The 22693-nt window shown below is 45.0% G+C and overlaps 1 protein-coding gene across 2 annotated transcripts in view; it reads left to right on the forward strand.

The window, feature by feature from the left end:
- Positions 1 to 22693, forward strand: part of myo1d (myosin 1D) — a 66102-nt gene that overhangs the window by 38169 nt on the left and 5240 nt on the right. The window contains exons 17-21 of one of the 2 annotated variants that reach the window (XM_029528506.1): positions 1939 to 2162; positions 2594 to 2744; positions 3174 to 3278; positions 3402 to 3515; positions 8146 to 8300. In XM_029528506.1, coding sequence (XP_029384366.1) covers positions 1939 to 2162; positions 2594 to 2744; positions 3174 to 3278; positions 3402 to 3515; positions 8146 to 8300 — 749 coding nt within the window. The remainder of the gene's footprint in view (positions 1 to 1938; positions 2163 to 2593; positions 2745 to 3173; positions 3279 to 3401; positions 3516 to 8145; positions 8301 to 22693) is intronic. The other variant, XM_029528505.1, reaches the window with a different exon arrangement.

Here is a 22693-nt window from a genome sequence, read left to right on the forward strand (position 1 = left end):
AATGCCAGGGCTTTAAAGATCGAAAATTAAACCTCCCTTTTTCTGAGAAAGGCGGCATGACTAGACCGGTCCGGTGATTAGATGGCTGACTGGCCCTCTTTCATTGATCTCAGTGTGATTCAGCTGCTTCTTCTGCAGGCCTCGCTCTTTCCACTTCAGCAGTAATGCGACGGATAACTCCACGCTTTGATCATTTAATCATGTTTCTCCAGTAGAGGAAGCTCCCGACTGCATTCCTTCAGTTCAGAAGTGATATTTCATGTTAATAAACATCCATGGACATTAACAGTTCATATGGTTTAGGGTTGTTGTTGCTTTTTTTTCAGGGGGATGGCGTAAATTAAAATTCTATCTCCCAGCGGAGCATGACTTATCCTCTTTTCTGCCAATTGCTACTTCACCAGCCTCATCAGGTGAAAACCACCTCCTCCACAGTTTAAATATGCAAATGTGAGAAATCCTTTTCTTCGCCGACGGCCTCCCCCACACTTTGAGAGAGATAAAATATTCATGATTGCCGCGATTATTGTGCGTTACCGTTCAAACGGGCCAGGAGTGCGGCTTCAGTGTGGGACTCCACTCCTGCTTCTCGTTTGCGTCTGCTGGGTTTGTGCCACTCCGTTACTGTTTATTTAGCATTATTTAGAGGTCCTGTGCAGACAAATAAATGTGTAAATAATTGAGACGTTGTGTGTCTGTGTGCGTAGGAGAGTATATAGTAGAAGGGGGGAGCATATGGTGGTGATTTTAGTGAGGCTGGATGAGGAGTTACTGCTCCCTGGGGTCCCACTAACATCTATTATTCATGTTTTAGAGGGTCAGATAGCCGTTCAGCCGATGTTTGGTTACAGGCTCGGGGGCTCTTATTTTAAATCCTGCTTTGTCTGACTCCTCACTGTTCAAACAGAACAAGCACTGACGTCTAACATGTAGACATGTAAAGTAAAAAACAAAACAAACATCGGTAATTGAATAAAATGTCTGAAAATTAAATTGGACCTGTTCAGCTATATTTATCCCACAGTCCCACTCCTCTTAATGACTCAGATTCTGATGTTCCTCTTCGCGGTCAGCCTGGGGAGTGGTGGATATTCTGCTGAATAAATCTGATCTACATGCCACGTTAGTAAAGTTCCTCCTGTGCGTAAAGGATCGCAACACAACTTATACAAAAAATGATCTGTCTGTCAGTGGGAGTCTTCGTCTCCTGGGTAAAAAGTGAGCGTTATGAATTTGGAGCTTCGGAGCTGTTGCTAGTTTTGGTTTTGATCTATTCTGAATCAGATCTAATTATCATCTGCTCTATTTCAGACTTGTTGTGGCTTTTTTGTTTGTGTGTGTTTTTGTTTAGTTTTTTTCCCCCATGTTTGTTTTGCTTCCTTACATTATGCATGTTGGGTCCAGGTAGATTTTTCCACAAGTCTGTTCCTTATCGCAGTTTTATTTACAGTATTGTTGAGGACACGATGCTGAGTGAGACTTGTCAAAGTCAGAATTAAAGGCAGTCCAAAAATCAGGCAGAGAAAACCGAGCCCAGACGTTTCCCCCGCGGTCACAAAGGATAAAAACTGCTCCAGATGCTGAAGAAGAAGTACAGAGCACAAAGACTCCAGTCATGAGGAGGGAAAGACAATTAGGTGAAACTCATCAGTGGCGGCGTTCATGATCACAGGAGCATTTTGGGAAAGGTTCATTAACGTCCCCAAGGAAAACAAACAAAAATGGAAGTGACTCAAGGATAGACCCCAATCTGATCAGACTTGAAAGGAAAAAAACACAACAACAACAGAAAATGAAAAAATAAATATGACAAGTATGACCAAAGAAACTGGGCTTTATTAACACATGCTGTTCCTCCGAAGGTTTTGCCAGCTGGGACGAAGATGGGATGCTTCCCATCCAAAGATGCAGATCCTGATGTTGTCTTGTTGTCTGCAGGTGTGGAGGGGCACCATCGCCAGAATGCGTTACCGGCGGATGCGAGCGGCCCTCGTCATCCTTCAGGCTTACCGTCGCTACAAAGTCAAGTCCTACATCCGCGAGGTCAACCGCCGCTTCAAAAACGTGAGGTCCATGAAGGACTACGGCAGACACGTGAAGTGGCCGACGCCGCCCAAAGTCCTGCGCAAGTTTGAGGAGGCGCTCAGGAGCATCCACAGCAGGTACTCGCAAGAAATGACGCTGTTCGATGTAGCCCTCAAAACTAAAAAGTTTTTAACCTGGCTGAGCTAAAAATGGATCTGGCCGTGGCTGCAGGAGACGACTCATGGGCTCGTGTGTTATTTCAAATCCAGATGAGTCTGTTTGAAGCGGCTTACACGCATTTCCTGCAGCCTTAAACTCACGCTGGCCATTGATTTTTTTTTTTTTTTTTTTTTTTTTCTTCCTCCATCAAAGCCTCATCACCGACTTTCATCCCGACGTCTGCTTGTCTGTTTGTGCTTCATGTTTGAAACTGGGCACAGTTAGAAAACACCCTTCCTGGTTAATGATGTTTGCTGTCAGGATGTGTGAGCGAGAGGCCAATAAGTGCAGCACAGCTGTGCTCCGCTCTCAGTTTCCTCTTTGTGTGTCTGGATGTGTTTCCCTCCAGGTGGTGGGCGTGGACGCTCATCAAAGGCCTCTCTCCGGAGGAGACCCTGCAGGTGAGGGCCAAGGTGGCCTGCCTGGAGGCCCTGAAGGGCCAGAGGGCCGACTTGGGCCTGCAAAGAGCCTGGGAAGGCAACTATCTGGTGAGTAGGGGGGTGGTGGTGCAGGTGGAGCGGAGAAATCAGATGATACGGTACAATAATGTGTGGCTTCGTAGACGGAGAAAGACGAGACAGAGTGCAAGAACAAGAGTGAGAAAAGTTCTTATTTGTTTTTTATGTCCTGCAAATGAGTCGGTGTTTCCATATTTATGAGCTGCTGATAAAGTCTACACCACAGCTGGTCATTCAACGTATCTATATGCTTTAAATAAATAAACAGTCAGCGTTGAATATTTGCTCTAATTCATCAGAAGAAGTTGTGTTTTTACGTTACTGCTCATGCTTCGACTCATAATTTCTGTGTTTTAATAAATTAGGTTTTCACTGACTTCATCTGAACAGCCCCGGGGGCGGGTGATCTCTCTGATGTGTTTAATTGGCACCTGAGCGTTTTTAACGGGATTTCCGTTTCCGTTTCCATAGAAACGGGACAGCCCCGACACGGCGGCATCCTTCACTCTCGTCTCCAGCGAGCTGCAGCGGAAAGACAAATTTATGAGAGTGCTGTTCTCCTCCAATGTCCGAAAGGTAGAACACACAAGCACAAATTCATCTTCCTGGTTTGTTCCACCTGCCTCAGGGATGTTTTTGTGTTTGTGAGGCTCCACTGTATCCTGCGGGGCGACTAATGAGGAGCGTTGTGTTTCCTAGATCAACCGTTTCCACAAGGCGGAGGACAGGGCCGTGCTCATCACCGACCGCCACCTGTACAAGATGGACCCCCTGAAGCAGTACAAGCCCATGAAGAGCATCCCCCTCTACAACGTACGTCACCTCCTGTCACTTTTCCCCAAACAGCCGTTTTAATTTCAAACCCAGGGAGGTGAACGGGGGATCACTCGCTGCTCAACAAAGGTGCAGATTTCCAAAGAGGTGACACGCGTATCGGCTCTGCAGAAGCAGAGATCCTTCAGATGCAAAACGCTGTTTGATGTGTCGTTAACCAGCTTGAGTCACAATGAATTATGCAGAATCCTGAAAATGTTCAAACTGCTGTTGATTAATTGAAGAGCAGCCTGATGTTCCTGTTTGGTGCTGAAGTTGTAGAAGATGGATATGAGGTAAAAGAACAAACGCTGCTGTTGTGTCGTGTCAACAAAATGAATGATTCAGGCAAGTCAGGTTCATTCAAACACAAAGTGTTTCAGCAACATAAAAACCTGCTGGATGAATAAGGAAGAAGGAAAAAGTCCATTTATCTAAACAAACATTCTGTTTATTTCCACGAGCTGAATCTAAATGTCGGTTTTCTCTAAAAGTAAAAGAAAGAAATAGAAATTTCTTCTTGGCCGGAGTTCATAAATCAGTCGACGTGTAAAAAGCAAAAAGGGAAAATATTTACTCATTCCAGATTTTCCGTAATCAACATTTTATAGATATAGATAACATAGAATAGAAATTCTCAGCACGCTCATCAGTCAGGAAGAACAATCATCTGATTGGAGCTATGTTTTGTTTCATGGTGCTGTTGTTTACAGTCCGTACAGCTGTGGCAGCGGTGACGGCATCAGCTCTGATTTCCTGTGGCGGCATATCAATATGCAAAAATGCCATTCACCTCCACAATTGGCTGGTTCTAATTCATATTTACCCTGTGATAGGTCCGTCACGGTGCACGGCACAGGAGCCTGTTTCTATGGCAAATGTTTTCTTACACAAGCTCATCCGCTGCTTCATGTTCTTTTCTTTTTTCTAAATCATTTCTAGAATCTGATTCATTTTATTTGACTATTCCTTCCTGATTGGCATCAACGCATAGAGGTAATAAATGAAGATATGTTCATCACTCTGTCGTGGTGATGAACATACTGAATTCATCACTGAAAGCTAAACTCCAACATCAGGCCTGATAGTTTCTTCTCTCAGCTCTTGAGCAAAATAACAGCCGGAGCTTTGAGAGACTTTACAGTAAACATTTCCCAGAAATGCTGAACTTTTCCTTCAACTATCCAGAAGACAGAAGCGCCTTTTGATGAGCGTGGAAACAGATTATATTTTTGCTCTTCTTCGACACAGATCTTCCATTTTGCACATTATTGTGCCGCAGAAATGAGACAGGAAGTGAAGCTGTAATCCATTAATCTCTGAGGCTGACGTGCCCGCCCGTCGTCTGGCAAAATGAGTGAGATATGAAGCCGGGGCACGGTGACAACTATGACAAGACGTCCCAGTGTTTGATGTGACAAAAAAAAAAACAATGACAAGAGGAAATTAGAGAGCCTGGAAATGGACATCTGGAAGTGAGATGGAGTTTAGTTACCGTAGAAGTGTATCACAATAATGTGATAACCACCGAGCCAACTTTCCAAGAATCCTATTTCAGATGAACTGCCCCGGCGTGTGTTTTGTTTTGTCTGACACACACATACTGTTCTGCTGGTGTAGATATTCCCAAGTGCCCCAGAGATGTATTAATCCAGTCTTCATCTACAAAAGTGCGTCCCTTCTGTTTGAGTGTTAAAATGAAATTCTATATTTACTCCTTCAGTAGGAACCAACAGACTGTGAAACAGTTTCTGGTTCTTCTTCCACATGATGGTGCAAATATTCAAATAACAAGGGTTGTTTCATTTTCTAAATCCTTCATAGACTGTTGGTTTAGGTCTGTTTGCTGCATTTGTTGGCAGTCAGAGACACATGTGGTGTAAGAGCAGTGTCTTTGTTGAGTTAAAAGCTCAAGCAACGCACGTCCGGACTTATAATTGTGGTTGTTCAGAGTTCATTCATGTTTTCAGTCGTTATGATCGTAGCTGCTGCTCTGGTGTTTCCATAAATTTTTTTCATGGACTAAATGTCAAGCTGCAAAGGAGAGCGAATTGGTCGAGGTGCAGAGGCTGCTGGGAGGAGGAGGGACGAGCTGCAGATTGAGATATAGGCCAGGAGGCATGGCAGCGTGACATGGAGCTATCGATCGGAGAAGGTCAACCAGCGGGGAAAGCAGTTAGCTCATCGTTGATTAGCACCGAGAGGCTAACACCACGGCAGTGTGTATTTACTGCTCCTCCTGCAGGGCAGCAGTAAGGAATGGCCCTGCTGCTGGTACTTCAGTGAGGAGCCAACAACTGTCTGCCAAAGGATTTATTCACCAATTAATGCCTGAGCTGCACAAGTGAGATCACCACACTGTATTTCTCATTCGGGGGGAATACAGTTAAAGAAACATCTCTCTCCTTTTCACCTCCCCTCTTCCTGCCTCCTCCTTCACCTGTCTCCCTAGCTCAGTCTCACCTCCTCCCTCCCCACCGCCACACTTCCCCCTCTCTCTCTCTCTCTGCTCCTGCTTTTCCCTTCCCGTTGTTGTCATGCCAACTTCCCAGGAGACAGTGTTGTCATGGATACCGAGCAGCAGGGCAGATCAGCTGATGTCTGGTGTCGTTCAGGCATGTGCACAAAATGGTCTCCTATATGTCAGGTTTTTTTTTTTTGGTTCTCCTCACAGTCTCTTTCATTCATCTCTTCACTTTAGTGTATTTTCCGTCCACAGCTGCAGTGCGTGTACATCACGTGAACCGTTAACGTCCACGGCTTTGTCACGTCTGCACTTTCTTGAGAGAAGAACAGAAAGAAGAAAGTCTCTGCTTTCTGAAAGTAGCTTTCAAATTATGCAAATCTGTGAACGCATGACTTCGGGATGAGAAGGTGATGATGCATAAATTGCAACTGCGTTAATATATTCATATGTCTGAGAGGCGACTTGACTATATTTTATGCCCAGTAAACATTTGTGTCCGTTGCACAGCCTCGTAGCATGAATGGCTGCACAAGTTAAGCTGATTATATTATATTCATTTTATCATCGAGCCTCCAGACTTTCCTCTGCCACCTCCCCCCCCCCCCCCTTTAAAAGCAATAAGTTTCTCCCATAAGAATAAACTGGGAGAACCTGCTGGCTAAATTACTCCTGATCCAGGCTGCATGTTCTCAACTTGTACACACTGTACAGTTTGCTTTCACCAAATAAACACCCTCTTGTGTTACTGTAGATCAGCAACAGGTCGACACGCAGACCTCCGGCTTTTACACAACACAAGCATGTCAACTCGTTTGGACTAAAAGAAGCTGAAGGATCATCCTAAACAGATATTCCATCAACCGACAGGAGCTCAACACTTCACCAGTCTTTTTTATTTTTATAGATATTAAGTTAGTGTCTCAAGGCTCATACACACTCTGAACGTTCAGGTTCTATCAAATTAGACACCACCAGGCCTCAAAATTGATAATAAATGGATTCCACACAAATGGGACTATAATTAAAAGACGGCTGTTATCATGCAGCGAGTAGAGTAAGCCTCCAGTTAATGCAAATAAACACAGTTTAGCCCGCTCGGTGTCGGCCATGTTTGTTTTTTTTTGGGGGGGGGGGGGGGTTTGTCTGATTTTTGAGGGTCGGACAGACAAACAATTGAGCAGATGGCTGGGCAAGAAAAAAATACTCAGGATGAAACTGATTGTGTCACTCAAGACAAATAAAAAATGAGATGAGGAAACAAATCAGAAAGTATCATTACCCGACTCATTAGGACACCAACTGTCGTTCCAATCAGTTAAACCATTAATATAAATGTAAATGTAATTGGCTCTGTGCAATTAACTGTGGGTGGATAGCTCGACAGAGAAGTATTGCTTTAGGCTTTAATTCATGGTGATTACGTGAAGTGTTTGGAGTAACGTTGGAGCTAAATAAGCGAGCTGGCCGTCTGCGTCTGTCTTCCCCCTCACGGAGGATTCGTCTCTGCGTTAATGCACCTGACTGGCTGCCCTGCGGCTGTTTCTTCAACATTCAAGAGTTCAGTTTAGGAGGACAAATTAAAAAAAGCAAGAGGCCACTAACGGGGAGGGAAGCAAGGCTAAAAGGAAGGCCGATAAGAGCATGAAGAGAGAAAGAGATGAGCTCTTTCTGTGGGTTCTTTGAAGGCCTGTGAAGGTAGAAAAATTGGGATTCCCCTTTTTCCATCCTGCTGTTTTTCATTTCAGCCATTCTTTCTTTATTTGTATCTGCTCATACATTTTATATTTATATTTTCATCCCTCAGGAAGATAACATTTGGATGTTGGTTTGAAAAAGTGGAGCTATTAATAGTGTTGTGATGTTGATAATAAAATGACTCTCACAGACATGTAGGATTGTTTGGCCTCACTCTACTGTGAGCTTCTTAAGTCTTTATTTGATTGTGTTACATTACATGTCTGACTTTAGAAAAATAAATCACCCACGCAGGAACTCTTCATATCAAAGCTTTTCTTTGCTAAGTGGGCCAAAGCTAACTGTGGCTGTGTGTGAATGTGTTGCCTTTGTGTTCAGCCACAATACAGATGGTTACTTGATGCACACGCTTGTGATGATTCTCTGTTGTGTGTGTTTACTGATGTTAAATTACACTGTGTGTTGCAGGTGACAGGACTGAGCGTGTCCCCCGGGAAAGACCAGCTGGTTGTGTTCCACACTAAGGACAGCAGGGATCTGGTGGTGTGTCTCCAGGGGATGGTCCCTGCCAATGAGAGCCGCATCGGGGAGCTGGTCGGCACCCTGCTCGGCCACTTCAAGAGGTGAGCAGCGGTGGCGGAGGGGTTTGGGGGGGGGGGGGTGGGCAGCGAGCGTTGGCAGAGGTCAAAATGCTAAAATGCTTATTCATCTGTTGTTGTTAGTTTGTTGGATTAAAATGTCTTGTGGGCGACACCGAGGTGGTGACCTCCTCCTCTGGAGGAAATTGCTTTTGTTACACTATCCTCACCTGAACTCTGCGCTTTTGAGTGAACTTGCATCTGAGCAAAGTTCTCCATTTACTGGAGGTGTTCAGCTTTAAGTGTCACGCAAGTTATTTTCTGCAGCTATAATTACAGATGCCTTTAAAGGTTGCCAGAAATTGACAATCTTCCCTCGACGCCTCACGTGGAAATGTTAGCTCGGTGGTTGCACACAAAGAAGCCTCCTGTGCGTCCTGAGTTACAGCAGCACACACAACTCGGACGTGTCGGCGACATTATCCACCCGGGCAGGAGGCCAAGTGGAGCCGATGTATGTACCGAAATGACGCGTTCTTAGAGCACATGGCATCATCCCAGATGTGCAGTATTGACCCGGCGTGTCCTACGGCAGGAGGATTATGGGGGCAGATAGAGTGCACAGTCCTCCCATGAACCCGAATGTTCATTTAATCTGAGCTACGAGTTCTTCGGGAAGGCTGGCATTAATTTTGCTTCCGACCGCCGAAGCGGAGAAAAACACGGATATAGATTACACGCTTAAATAAAATCCCTGCATCCTGCAGCCGCCTCATCTTTCCTACCTGGAGAGTCACTGAGATTCACATCAGGACAGGCAGACTTTTCATATTCCCCTCTGTGTCCTTTGCCACTTTAAAACATTGAAATGTACAGATACCAAGTCAATAAAAATCCTCACGTGGACTGTTGTGAAGCAAACACTTGAGCGTTTTGTATTCGGGCTCATCAACAAGATGAAGAACATCCTGTTTTGTTCTCTTCATCCGCACAAGGTAAAACTGAATATTGAAACTAGCTCCCTTTTAACGAGATGTCCTCCCCTCACTCTGCTGTAGCTTTCATAAGGAATCAAATTGACTCTCAAACGTGTTTAAAGCGCTGTTATAAAATAACCAAAACGTTTAGCCAAAGTTAACAAGAATTACAAGAAGCTTACATGTGATTTAGCTGCACATCCTCTGCAAAAACCTTCAGAGAGCTCATTTAAAAGGTGCTGCAGGAGAAAGTGTCTGTGTGAGAAAATGAAGTGATTTCATGCATCCACTTTCATCCCAGGAGGGGACAAACTGTCACCTCAGCTCAGAGCATCTTATTTAGAAATGTATTTAAACACACGTGCCATACAAACCTCCCAGAGAGAAAATGAGGGGGCGACCGTTTGGACGTGCATTCCGGTTGGATTCCCAGCCAGCCAGACTCTTTCCGTGTCTAACATCATTTAATAATAATCATTTTGGAACAATGTGGTATTAAAATTAAGTCTGATTCTGATTACCCACAACAATGTGAAACATGTAAAAGTGTCCCTGCTCCTTCAGGGTCTCAGGTGTCAGCCAAAAATAAAAAAAATAAAAAAGCTTCTTGTACCAATTAGAGCTTTTGTCTCCGTTTGAACTCGGAGCATTTCATGTGACTCGTTGGATTGGACATAGTTAGCATTTGGCTTTTGCCCTCACTTCTGCTTCACTCAGTGACCTCGTCCAGTGGGCCGTGCGTTGTTTTAATGATTGTGTCGTGTCCAAAATACACAAACTTGCAGCACCAGATGCTGACTGCGGTTCTGTATGCAAGCAGCTGAGGACAAGCTCATCATGTCAAATTCAATAGTTAATCATTTGTCAATCTAATGATTACAGACCAGGAAAAATAAATCTGTGCAGCAGATCTCTGATGAGTCTTTACTGACACTACAGGGAAACATTTCATAGAAACCCGTCCAGCAACAACGTGTGTCGTCTCCTCGCCCAAAATATAGATTCTTCCGGATCTGGGTGGAAAAACAAACGCAGATCTGAGCTCCCAAAACATCTGCTCAGAAATGTCAAGGCGACGTCCCAGCAGGAGAAGAAAATGCCAAGTAAACTCTGTGTGAATAATTTCTTGCAAAACTTTTGACGGCTCAGCGGGCCAAACTGTTCTGTGTGACCTTTTAGATCACTGTGATCACCTTCGTCGCTCCTTTCACCGATTATTGAATTGACCGTCAGCGGTCTCTTTGTGTGTGATTGTGTATGAGAGAGAGGCAGCATTTGTGTGACAGATGTGCCTGTGTGTGTGTGTGTGTGTGTGTGTGTGTGTGTGCACGCTGCTGTGCAGGTTCTCCATCATTGCCATTCTCTGATGGTATCTTGCTTCAGTGTGGAGCCCGTTTCTCTGTAGGTGTCGGGCTCACATAATGACCCTCCACGTGCTTCTCATGCCGACTCATCCATCACGGTGAAACACTGACAGAACAAAGGGCGCGCCGCCATGTGCAAATATGTTTGTGTTTGCATTTGTGCATGGAGAGGCAGGCCTGCATGCGACTGCGCTCGTGCAGCTGCAGCTCCCTGTGGAGGTGGCTCTAACCTTACACTCCCCTTCAGCATGCACATCATGCACAACATGCACAACAGCATGCAGGGAGAAGGGGAAGCTTACAGCAGCAGCCCAGCAGCGCTTTGTCTTCCTCAAAGTGACAGCGAGGCCGAAGCAGAATGACGCTGCTGCTGCCGGGAAGAAACCGTCTTCATGTCTCCAGGCATTAATCTCTTTTTTCATGTTATCATTTTTTGCTTGTTTGGCTGGTTGCTGGTTTAAATGGTGACAAACAAAAACTTATCAACAGCACGCCAAGTCGCCTCACGCTGCAGCGATCCAGAGATTTTCAGCGGCGCCTTCATAAGAAGATAACCCTCTTATCGGCCATGACGCACCAGTTGTCTGGAGAAATTCAGAAATACCTCTTTCTTATTTTGCATGAAGAGGAGGTGGAGGGCGGATTAGATTCCCATGCCTTCAGCCTCCCTCCTCTCTTTCCTCCTCCATCCTCCTTATCCCCCTTTTTTCTGCCCCTACATCCTATTTTTGACAGGCCCCCTTGTGCCTCTGCCCCCCCTTAGTCTCTCCATTTCCTTCCCCTGACTCTGACTCCCCACTTCTTCAATCTGGAGAGGAGGAGGTAATGAAATATTTAAGGCTGTGCTGCTGTTGAGGCCTATTTATAGATGAGACAGAGCCCCCCCCCTCCACCATCTTTCTCTCTCTCTCTCTCTCCAATGTAAACTCATGCTGCACGCCCACCATCAGCAGAGCACTCTTCGGGTGATGCGATGTTCGACCTTCTGCTGTCAAACATCAGAACTTCTCGTACAGGACTTTAAAACAGTTTCTGTCGATGCTTTTTGCAACTTCAATACTTCCTCTGTGTTTATATTGATAGAAATGTCAGATTATATTCATTCTCACTTTGGTGCTGACTTTCTCTGATTGCTTATAATTAAGCTGCTGCTGCTCTGAAGCTTCTGCAATTTTTAAGCTGCTGTGTGAAAGTGGATGCCTTCCGTGGCACAATCCCTTTATTATTTTTTTTTTTAGCAGGCTTTTAATGTGAAATATGTACAGGAAGTCTTCCAAAAGCCCCCAAAAACAGTGAAATTATGAGTAAAAACATTTTTCTATAACATGGATTTTCTTATCTCATCAGATTGTATGAAGATATCTGTAGGAAAATTAACTCTCAAACAGGGCTGATGTGCCCTTGAGCAACAAGCGGACCGCCTTAATGAGCCACCAAACAGTGTTTATTCTGAAGTGACATTTGAGTCGGAGCAGGTTTGACATCATCATGTATCATTTTTATCTTTCTGCTCATTCATTTTTCTGACTTTTCTAAATGTTAATCTCTCTGCTTCACACTTTCCCCACCGAGCTGTGAACGTAAAAATAGCTCTGTGTTGAATAATTCATCCACGTCCTCACTTCTCGCAGGTGGTTTAAAAAAAAAAAAAAAAAAATGGAGTTGCAACAGATGCTACATCACTCTGGTGCGAAAAATTGTCCTGTTATGGAAAAGAGGAATATTTTGAGTCGTTTCACGGCACATTTTCTCTTTTTCACTCCTTCTCTTTTGACCTAATGACAAAGTTGCAGCTGTAAATCTGTAAATCACATAATCTCCCATGTCTTCCTGGAAAAAGCTCCGTGGATTGTTTCTGTAGCAACAGCATCCATAGTGACTAGTGAAAAACCCAGTGCGTGCGTGCGTGCGTGCGTGCGTGCGTGCGTGCGTGCGTGTGTGTGTGTGATGGGGTCATTGACTGGACTTCATTAACCTCCAGCTGTTGTCCTCTGTGGGTTCTTTCGTGTGTCGAGCAGATTGATGGTTCTGAAACGAGTCATCGATGAACTGAAGATTTATTGACATCAGATTTGATCAGTGCAGAGAATTAGTTGGATTATTTTATCATTAGTTCCATTCCGATTCAAAGCTGGGCCTTAGCTATAGAAACAAAAAGAACACGTGAAATATCGGCAGGATAAATTGTCTGAACCCATTTATAATTAAGCTTAAAAAAAAAAGAAATGAAGCAAATTCTGAGAATAAGCTCCGAATATTTTCATTAAAGTCAGAAAATGTATTTAAAAGACACAAAAGAAATCGATGTTCCAGATTGGACAGATGCTCACTTCATTTCATTTTGATAAATATTTACTTATTTACTCATTAAAATACCAAAAATGTGCCGATCCCAGATTTTCAAACTAGAGAATTTTTTTTGTTCTTTTGTAAAAGAGTTTTTCAGTTTTCTTTCTGGATGTTGTCAATAAATCAACCTGTCGGCGGCCCATTTGTTGCGTGATTTCACTGAAATGTCCAACATTAAGGCGGCGCCGGAGGAAACGGCCACAGTGATTAAGCTTCAGCCTCTGAAGTGCTGTACCGAACAAAAACCAGCAGATTCATCGATAAAGAAAACAGTCATTCCTCACAGCCGCTGACGGTTTATCTCGGAGTTTACGGCCGTCTCCGTGCCCCCCGTAAACTATCTCAGTGACAGATGCTTATAGATTCAACTCTCTCAAAGGTCGTCAAGCTCGGTCACATCCATTCATTCTTTCCTCTGACCTCCACCACCACCTTCTGTCCTTCACTGTCTTAAACTCCCACTTGCTTTCACCCCCCCGACCATCCCACAGTGTGAGTCAGCAGTTGTGTGCAGTACGCAGCCCTTCATTGATCTGTCAGAGTGATGTCACGTCCTTCATTCTGCCTCCTGAATGAAGGCCTGGACTTTCAGCTGCCTGCCAGGCCAAGACTGCGACACAAAGAGGGAGGAAGAGACCACAAACAAGACAAAATGGATGGAGGACGCTGAGCTTCAGCTGACTCTGATGTATTTGTGCGTTCTTGGTTCAGATAACTGATCAGGAGTCACTTCGGTGAGCTGTGGTCATCAGAGCGGCGTCACTTGGCTCTGTTGTGTTTACAGGCGCTTCAAACACTACAGCTTTGGAAATAACTGTACATATTTTATTATTACATCCTCTTTACGTTGTGTTTGTCCGTCTGTCCCGCTGTGGGACCGATAAAGGAATACCTTATCTTAAATAAATAAAGAGCTCGATTGATTGCTCTGCAGAAATTTTTCCTCTAGAACAAAATCAAAACTACAGACCGGAACTCGGCTGATAAATTATTACTTAGCGTTAATATAAGCCTGAAGAAATGTAATTTCACCTTGATCTCCGAAAGCCTCACGCTCATCTGTTCAAACAGAAATCTCCTCCTGACCTGCAGCAGGTGCTGAGAATCGAACCGATGCCGGTCTGATGACGAACCAGACCTGGTAGAAGAAAATGTTTGAGAGGCATTTAGTTTGAAGAGAGAACGTGCCGCAGAAATAACATGTCAGGGTTTAGAGGAGGCTTTAAAGAATGTTTCCATCATATTCAAACCAAAATACCACAGAATGAGGCCGTGGATTGTTGTGAGACTAGAAAAGTACGATCTATATCTGAACGAAATAAAGGACGCCGCGTTTAAAAGGTCATTTATTCATCTTTCCCAGAGGATTGGATCTGTCACTGGACATTTTAGAGACAAGTGAGCGTTCAAGAACAAAAACCTGCTAATAAATGTGTCAAAGTGCAGAGTGGGACCGAACAACGGAGAGAAAGCTGAGCTGCCTTTGTCTTCCTCACCAAGGTCACGCTTTCTGCTGAATCAAATGTTTCAGACTGATAGAAGTGGACTTCTTTCTTCTCCTCTTTCCCTCCATCCCTCCTTCTCTATTTTCCTTCCCTCCATCCATCACCCGCCCTGCCGCTCCTCCCCCCTCTTGTTTTCCACTTCACATTCTCCTCTCTCTCTCTCCCTCCCTCCCTCCCTCCCTCTCTGTCCTTTCTGGGGCGCTGCGGATGCAGTTCCCATGGCAACCATCGGCTCCATGTTTGTGTGATACGTGTGCCATCCATTAATAACCCTGCTGGATGGAGATAATAACGGCCAGATCCCGTCGCAGACCGCGGACAGAGGCGGTAGACACGGAGCCACATGCTGTAACGTGGAGAAACAGGAAGGAGATGAGAGAGAAGCTGCACATCAATCCTCTGACTGTTGTGTGTCCTCAGCATCGATTGGCGAAAACACACAAACCAGCAGGTTTAATCGGTCTGAAGGGCAAAGAACGTCCTCACACTGTAATTATTCTGTGATCAGATAGATTTACATTTACGTTTTATTCAGGCCAAGGATTTCACGTTTACGGGGGGCTTTTGTAGAATAAGTCTTTGTTCTTATTGGTTTTTTTTGTGTGTGTGTGTGTGTTGACAATAGTCCTTTTCTTTGTGGCTCGACTTTAGTCAGCAAAAGGTCTTCAAGGATGATCTATTTGCATATTCGTTATATAACGTCCAATTTGCAAAGTCAAGCTGAATATGAGTTTATAAATTCTCCTACACACATAAAGCAGATTCAGACGCACACACACAGACACACACAGAGTCAGGGTGGTGGTGGTGATGTGGGCCAGTGGGGAGTCCTGCTCATCTCATTGGCACTGTGCTGCAGCCTGGGGGGTGAGGGGGTGGGGGTGATGGATGGCAAGTGGTCGAGCCAGAGTGTGCACATATGTGCGTGTGTGTGTGTGTGTGTGTGTGCGCATGTGTTAATGTCTGCTGACTGCATAAGTACACACTAGAGATAATGTGAAAATGTGCCGCACATGTCGGAGGTTGTGCATCAATGGCAGGAATGTGTGTGATTATTGGAGTTGAGTCCTGACCTACTTTTCTTCTGCAGCCTCTGAAATACTGCCAGGCTCTCTCTCACACACACACACACACACACAGTTGAGTCCGTTACGAGGCGTTAACCTTCCAAACATCACCATGATGTGTCTTTATTTAAAACACAGGCGACGACACAAACACCAGCTTCAGGAAGAGGCAGCAGAAAACGCTGCGCAGCTTTTTAATCATTCAGCTTAAACGCCTTTCATGAGATAAACGGAGCTGTTGAAATTTTCTGAAACTATGAAATTGATCCATGGAAAAAGCAGAAAAGCGTCCTGATAGTTCTGGTCCATCAGCGTTCTGCACGCATGAGGAATCTGAAACATGCCAACGCGGCCTGATTGCTGGTAATTAGCTGCGACCTTTGACGGGGTCAGCAGCACGTTCTAATGGGCAGATAAGTGTTGCGCCTTTTCAAACGCTCGTGCCGAGGATCAGCTTTGCGTGGAGAGTTCTCTGCCTCTGAAGTTTTAATTGCAGCCTGAGAAAATCATTTCAATTTCGCATGTTGTTGCTTCGCTATGAGGATTCGTGTTTTGAGAAACGTTTGATTCTATTTCCCTTTTTTCTGATCTCAGTCAAATCCCACCCCCCGAATTTATCCCATTAGGCTCCCGCTCAAATACAGAATACATATTTAAACACACTCCCTGCTGTTGATTGCATAATTGGCTCCTATCTCAGTGAATCAGACACTAATTATAAACAGATTGCGAGTCCAAATTGAATGAAACGTTCTCGCCTCATGCTTCGGTGTCATGAATGAGGCAGTCAGCAACAATTAGTTGTTGTTTTTCTTGACTGACTTTGAGCAGCGAAGCACATCGTGTGTGTTTTTATGTGTGCAGCGTGTACAGTTGTTGCAGACGTTGTGCTGGAATTAGTGTTGAAATAAAAAAATCAATCGCTATTTTGCTGACAATGAAAAAACTATCAACAGCATTTGTGTGTTTTCAGTTTGTGTTCGTCTCGTGTAACGCTGAGCTGAATCTCTTCTGCAGTTAAATGATCAGATCGTCAATATTTTTTAATCACAGTCCAAACAGAACTGTTACATTTCTTTCCACCTCAGTGCTGCTAATTACAGTGCAATTTTAAAACTGTCATCAGAGGGCGACTCGACTGCACCCCAGCAAGCATTTTATGGTCTTGTTGCTGTTTCTTCCAGAATGTTTCATGAATTTTTCACTTGCAGGACTAAAATTTGAACGAAAACGACGTCTAACTAGCTCCATTAGCTTCGCAGCTTCTTTGTTGGCTTCATGATTTTACCAAACAGGAAAAGTCACCTCGACCAACTTATTCAGAAAGATGCGATGAAATCGTTCATCATCTTGGCCCTAAATATGCTCACAGAGGAATGAATGTGTGAGTTAAATCTGTTTAATCTGCTGCTGGAGTCGTTTCCTCTGGAGCTCCTCTCACACATATGAGACGTTTCCGGTTGTCCACTCTGGGTAACAGCTTCAGTTAAGAGCTAAGCTGTGAAGATGAAGGAGACTCGTTGTTTTATCGACTCCCATCTCTTTAATGGCCTCCACATTTACCCAGTAAGTCCCCCAAACACCCAGCAACAGCACTCCCTTCCCTTCATTCCCCACCTGCCATTAATCCGTCCTGCTTCTCATCCTACGTCTCAGATCCTCCATCTCGGCTCCCCCCGTCCCTTCACCTCCCCTCCGTTCCCCGTACTTTAATCTCCCATCCATTACCGGCTCCATCTCTTTGTTGTTCCGCCTCACGCTGCCTCCCCTCTCCATCTTCACACTTTTCATCCTGTAACGTGGCCCATCCAGGCCTCCGAGTGGATCGGCTCCTCTGACGGGGGGCTGCTGCAACAAAGGGACACTTTAAGTGTGAGTTTGATCTGACAACATCAGATGGAGCAAAAAAAGGCGTTCAAAAACACGACGCAGAGTTTCTGTGCCTGAAGGACTTCACCTTCATTCAGCCATTCATTTCTAGAATTTTTTTTTTTTTATTTGACGATAAATATATGAATAATACAAAGTGAAAAAACACTTACAGGAACTTGTATTGGGGCTGAAACTGCACAGCGACAGCGTTGGCAAATTGTATTTTTACACATTCTGAGGCTGTGTCCACACAACTGCACACGAGTCTTTGACTTCACCATCAACTTTTTGCAAACTTTTCTCACCCCGTTTCATTTTGAAATCTCCAGGATTGAATTGTAGTCCACACAGATATAAAAGAGAGATCACTAGACTCCAATGTTCACTTCCTGACTGCTTGTCATCTGACTCCGCTACCGGCGGTCAAAATATCACATTACTGATGCAACTGGCCTTTATGGTTTTGTCTTCCAGCTGTTTAATTCTGTAATTCAATGCAACAACTTTTCCTCCTTTCTAGCATTTTTAATGCAACTTGTTATCTGCAGGGGAGACAATCTCGGTTTGGACAGAAATCCTTTGTGATTCTGAGCTATAACAGCGTTTTTAAATCAAAACGTTTCGATCCAGACTCAAAAGAATTTTGTTAAATGGAGACTAGGAGTGTAAATGTGTGAGTTTAAGAGCAAGATGAACACACCGCAGACAGATTCATTCTGTCAATCAGCGTCGGTGGATGAGGACAGATGAACCTCTAATGAACACAATCGGAGGCGTCGCCGCTCGAGAGGAGAGCGTTCTTCTCTCAGTAATGAGCAGCTAATTGAGGCCGCCTGTCTTGCTCCTGTGTTTTGACTCACTGTGTGCCAGCTTATTGATTCACGTAATGTGTTTTTAAGCCAACTCCGTTCAGCCTGGAGATGACGGAGAGTCGCTCTGACAGAGGCCGGAGACGCCACTGATCGGTGAGGAAGGCTTAGCTCATTTTCACCGTGCAGACAGAACAACAAGACTCATAGCATCCAGCAGAGAATTGACCCCTGCGCACACACACACACTTGTTCAACCCTCCTGTTGTGTTGCCATTATGGCTCTGCAGTTTGTGTCAGCCTCCACCATCTGTGGAGAGTGTCCCCCAGAGACTGAGGCCTTTTCTTTGTACATTTCCGGTCGTGTTTCATGTCCCACTGATCTGTTAAACAGAGACATGGAGCTCAGAGCTGTGTCCTTTTTCTTTAACTAGGCCTCACAGCAGCTTGTACCAGTAGCTGTTATTGATAGCCATCAGTCACCCGCCGTCCTCGGGGGGGGGGGGGGGGGTCCATCCCCAGATGCCACATGGACAAACCTACACGTCATTGTTCTCCGCAGGAGCGCTGCAAGGAATCATGGGGCTGGACGTTGGTGTAAATCCAGCCATTCATCCTTTAAAGTGATCAGAATAATCATCTCCCTCAGTTGGAGCGGTTTTCCAGTCACACAGTTGTGTAATATCTTCTGCTGCTCTCCCTGAGCTCAGTCGGGTCGGACAAACTGATGTTAATTTCACAGAAGGATGCAGGCAGGATCCTGTCGCTGCGTGGTATCTGCATTACGGCAGATATAAGTGTCGGGCTGCATCACTTCTGACTCTTCTTTTGATCCGTTTCATGCAAGTCCTCCAACTTTATGCAACAACTGCGACCACAAACCACTGTAATGAATCTTGTGTACGTCACACAACTCGAGGATGAGAGCAGAGAAACAGTTACATGTTCTCATCAGCTGCTGAATCACTTTTTTTTTTTTTTTTTTAAGCCCCAGTATTTCTATTCACCCAAAAAAAAAAAAAAAAAAAAAACAAACAAACTGAGAACTGGGAAATAAATGTATAAAATATTTCTAATTTCACACTTGAGGATCAGAAAAATCATCTTATTCCACACACTTTGCGGGCCCTCGGGGGCCTTTGATCGTCAGCGCCTCTGCTCCTGCAGTGCAGCAGCATCCCTGATCTCGCTTACTGCGCACAAAGAAACAGAAATTCTAGCTTAGCATATTAACAAGGAGAGGAGCTTTTAGCTGGTGTTCAGTCCTCATGTATGATCAGACTTCAAATGGAGCCTTGTGGGAGTTTTGGAGACCAGATCTCAGACTAGTAACAGAGACAAATGTGTCTCGTGGCTCCGCAGTGAGCTGGAAGAGGAACTGGAGGGCAGCTCGCGTGTTTTAGGGTTTGATGGATGAGTTTTCCCATTTCTGCAGAGCTAATGGCTCGGAGGCCCGGAGCAGGACCAACGTTAGCCGCTGCGAACCGCTTTCATGCGCTTTGGCAGCTTCACCTCTGAAGTCCACGCCTCTGTGTATACTTTAGCCTGACCCCCCTCTTCTTTTTAGCTTTTGGTGCGTCTTTCTTTTTCCCTCCATACACGTTTTGATCAATACCCTTTTTTTATTCTTTCTTTTGCTGCCAATGCATTTTTTACCCCCCTCCTCTTTTTTTTTTTTTTTTTTTTGAAAGTGACCTACTTACTAATCTCTCCTGTTGTGAGTACAGCTCTTTTGTCTGAAGCAGGAAGAAAACATAACAGCTGAGAGGAGGAAATGCAAGCTGAGATGAGACTTAACGAATTTTCACAGCTTACTAATTACTTCATTTAAAAGTCAGCTTATTATACTTGAAATCTGCTGAAATACTGTAAGATGGGCTGTTTGCTGCAGTCGGTCTGATCTCTGGGGGCTTTTCATTTAGACTAAACACTGCATTTTGACTAAGATGCCTTTTGTTCTCCTAGTATGGATAAAGATGTGATGCAAAAGGACTGAAAATACCATGTGGCCAAGTGTGTTATCTAAACCAGCAGAGCTGAGGTTTGTCTTTTTTTTATGATGATATAATATAAATGTATTTAAAAGTGTAGCATCATGTGCGCGCGGCGTGTTTATTTATCAGTGATGTTTCCATTCCTGTTCAGTGATACCGTACTGGTTTGTGTGTTTAAGAAAAGGGGAAAATGATGACATGTTCGGAGCGCCTCTATATTTTCTGTATAATTCCTCCACCACATGTGCAGTCGCAGTACGACTCAGGCAGAGAGATGCTAATTAAAGAGCTGCGCTCAGGAAGCCTCTCAGGCAGATTTCAGACTTTGTCCAAACCACAGACACTTCAAACTGGGGCAGAGCCGGCCGCTCCAGCTCCCCCCATCCAGGCCTCACATCACACGTCTCTATTTGTGATCATCTCCCAGGAAGGAAAAGGCGTTCCTGCCCCTTTTTAGGGCTGTTTTCACGTCTGTCTGGTGCCGGTGTGTGAGCTCCATGTGTTTGCATCTTGTTTGTTTCCTCTCTGGTGTGTATGTGGCAAACAGCAGCACGTGAGAGGTGCGATGCAGCCATGTGAGACAGAGGAAGAGATGCTGTGTCAGGTCTGATCCGTGTAGTTCAGTGGGCAGCTGCTGCATGGCAGGAGGCAAGCACAGAAACGAGGACGTCTGAAACGTCAACATTTTGCTTTGAGCAGAACAAGAACAAGTGAAATTAGGTTTTTAAAGGGAGGTGAAGTGAAGTTGCAGAACGGAGACTGAAAGAAAATCAAAGTATGCTCTCTGTTGTGATGAGAGCTTGCTTGTCTTTGAAATGAAATGTGCCATCAGTGCACAAAAGCATCAGTCAACCATCAGCATGGTTATGTCTGCAGGGTTCCCCCCCCCCAACACACACACACACACACACACACACACAAAGTGAGGAGCACAGATAGTGGACACGCATGTGTTTACCGCATTTTCTCTCTTGATCTCAACATGCAACTGAAATATTGATGGGAGTTTTTTGGGAAACATTGGAGGGGGGGGGCGGTTAAAGGAAAAAGAACGTTTCCTCCTCTGGTCAGAGCTGCCGAGCGTCTGACAGCTCCACCATATGGGTTCATCTCCTGCCTCCATCTGCCCCAACCTGCTGTGTGTTGCCGTTGACATGTTGAATCCATGTTGCTTCCATCGCATGTAGTTTTCCTGCACGCAGAATTTGAACTTCAGCAGAGTCACACTCTCAGTCTCCGACATTTACTTAGCGACTTCAGGATTGCTGTCAGATTTTAAGCCCCTCGGGTTGCTGGCGTAGCATGATGGATTTTATTTCTCGTTACAAAATGGCTTTGTCATCGTTAGAAGTGAAGGAAGATCAGACTTTGATCACCTCCTCAAAGTCCTGAGTCTTTATACACAGTCAGCTCTCCGGAGTGTCCTCTCCTCTCCACCTGCAGCGCTCATATATTTTTCAGCAGCACAGAGCTTGGGGGAGAGCCAGGTACACTATTAGAGGAGATGAGTCAGAAGTGGGACTGGATGGAGGTAATCCTGAATCCTTCACCCAAAAATAGCCCCAACCGTCCTCTCCCACTTCTCTGCCTCTGTGCCTTCACTTTCGGCGCCCACTTCCTCTCTTTCCTTTTTTATTTAACTTAACTGCATATTCACCCCCCCTATAACTTTTTCTTTACCCTCGAAATATGGAGGAGCTACTTTAGGGAGCAAGTGAGCCCGGACTAACATGGCATGAAGGGCAAAAGCACACAAAGGGAAAATGGGTAGGTTGGGGAGGGAAAAGGAAAGAATTGATTTTCCAGTTGGAGAGGCCATCCAATGAAGGGCTAAGTCTGCCCCCGGGGCGGTGGCTGGCTCAGGCCATGTCCTGACTGGAAAGGTCAGGCGGTGACCTTACTGATCGGGATGTTTCTGCCCACAGATGTAAAGATTTCTTGGATTGAGAGAGAAATTATTTCACAGGCAACATTTGGCAACGATGGAAGAGAGAAGTGTTAAAGACCTGTTTGGTTTACCCAGAGAAAGGTGTGTGTGTGTGTGTGTGTGTGTGTGTGTGTGTGTGTGTGTGTGTGTGTGTGTGTGTGTGTGTGTGTGTGTGTGTGTGTGTGTGTGTGTGTGTGTGTGTGTGTGTGTGTGTAACCCTGTTTGCCCTTCACGAGGAGCTCCGCTCAGCTCAGCTCAGCTCAGCTCAGCATCCCCTGTGGCATTTTCAGCGAGATGGAGAAGTAACGGGATGAGAGACGGTCAGAGAACGACACACATCACAACACACACACACACACACACACACACACACATGCACAACCGTTCCATTGGCTGGCTGGAAGCCATGACAGATGGGGGAGTTCAGTTCCCGGGGGTTGCCATGGAAACCGGCACCAGCTTCTGGGCCCTGCCTCCGAGCCGTGATGCAGGGCTGCAGAGCAGCGTGGGCAGCTCATGTTGTTTATGACTTCTTATTGTTGCGCAACAAGTCGATGTCATCGAGGTTCACGAC

This window comes from Echeneis naucrates, chromosome 19, assembly GCF_900963305.1.
Source record: "Echeneis naucrates chromosome 19, fEcheNa1.1, whole genome shotgun sequence".
NCBI lineage: Eukaryota > Metazoa > Chordata > Actinopteri > Carangiformes > Echeneidae > Echeneis > Echeneis naucrates.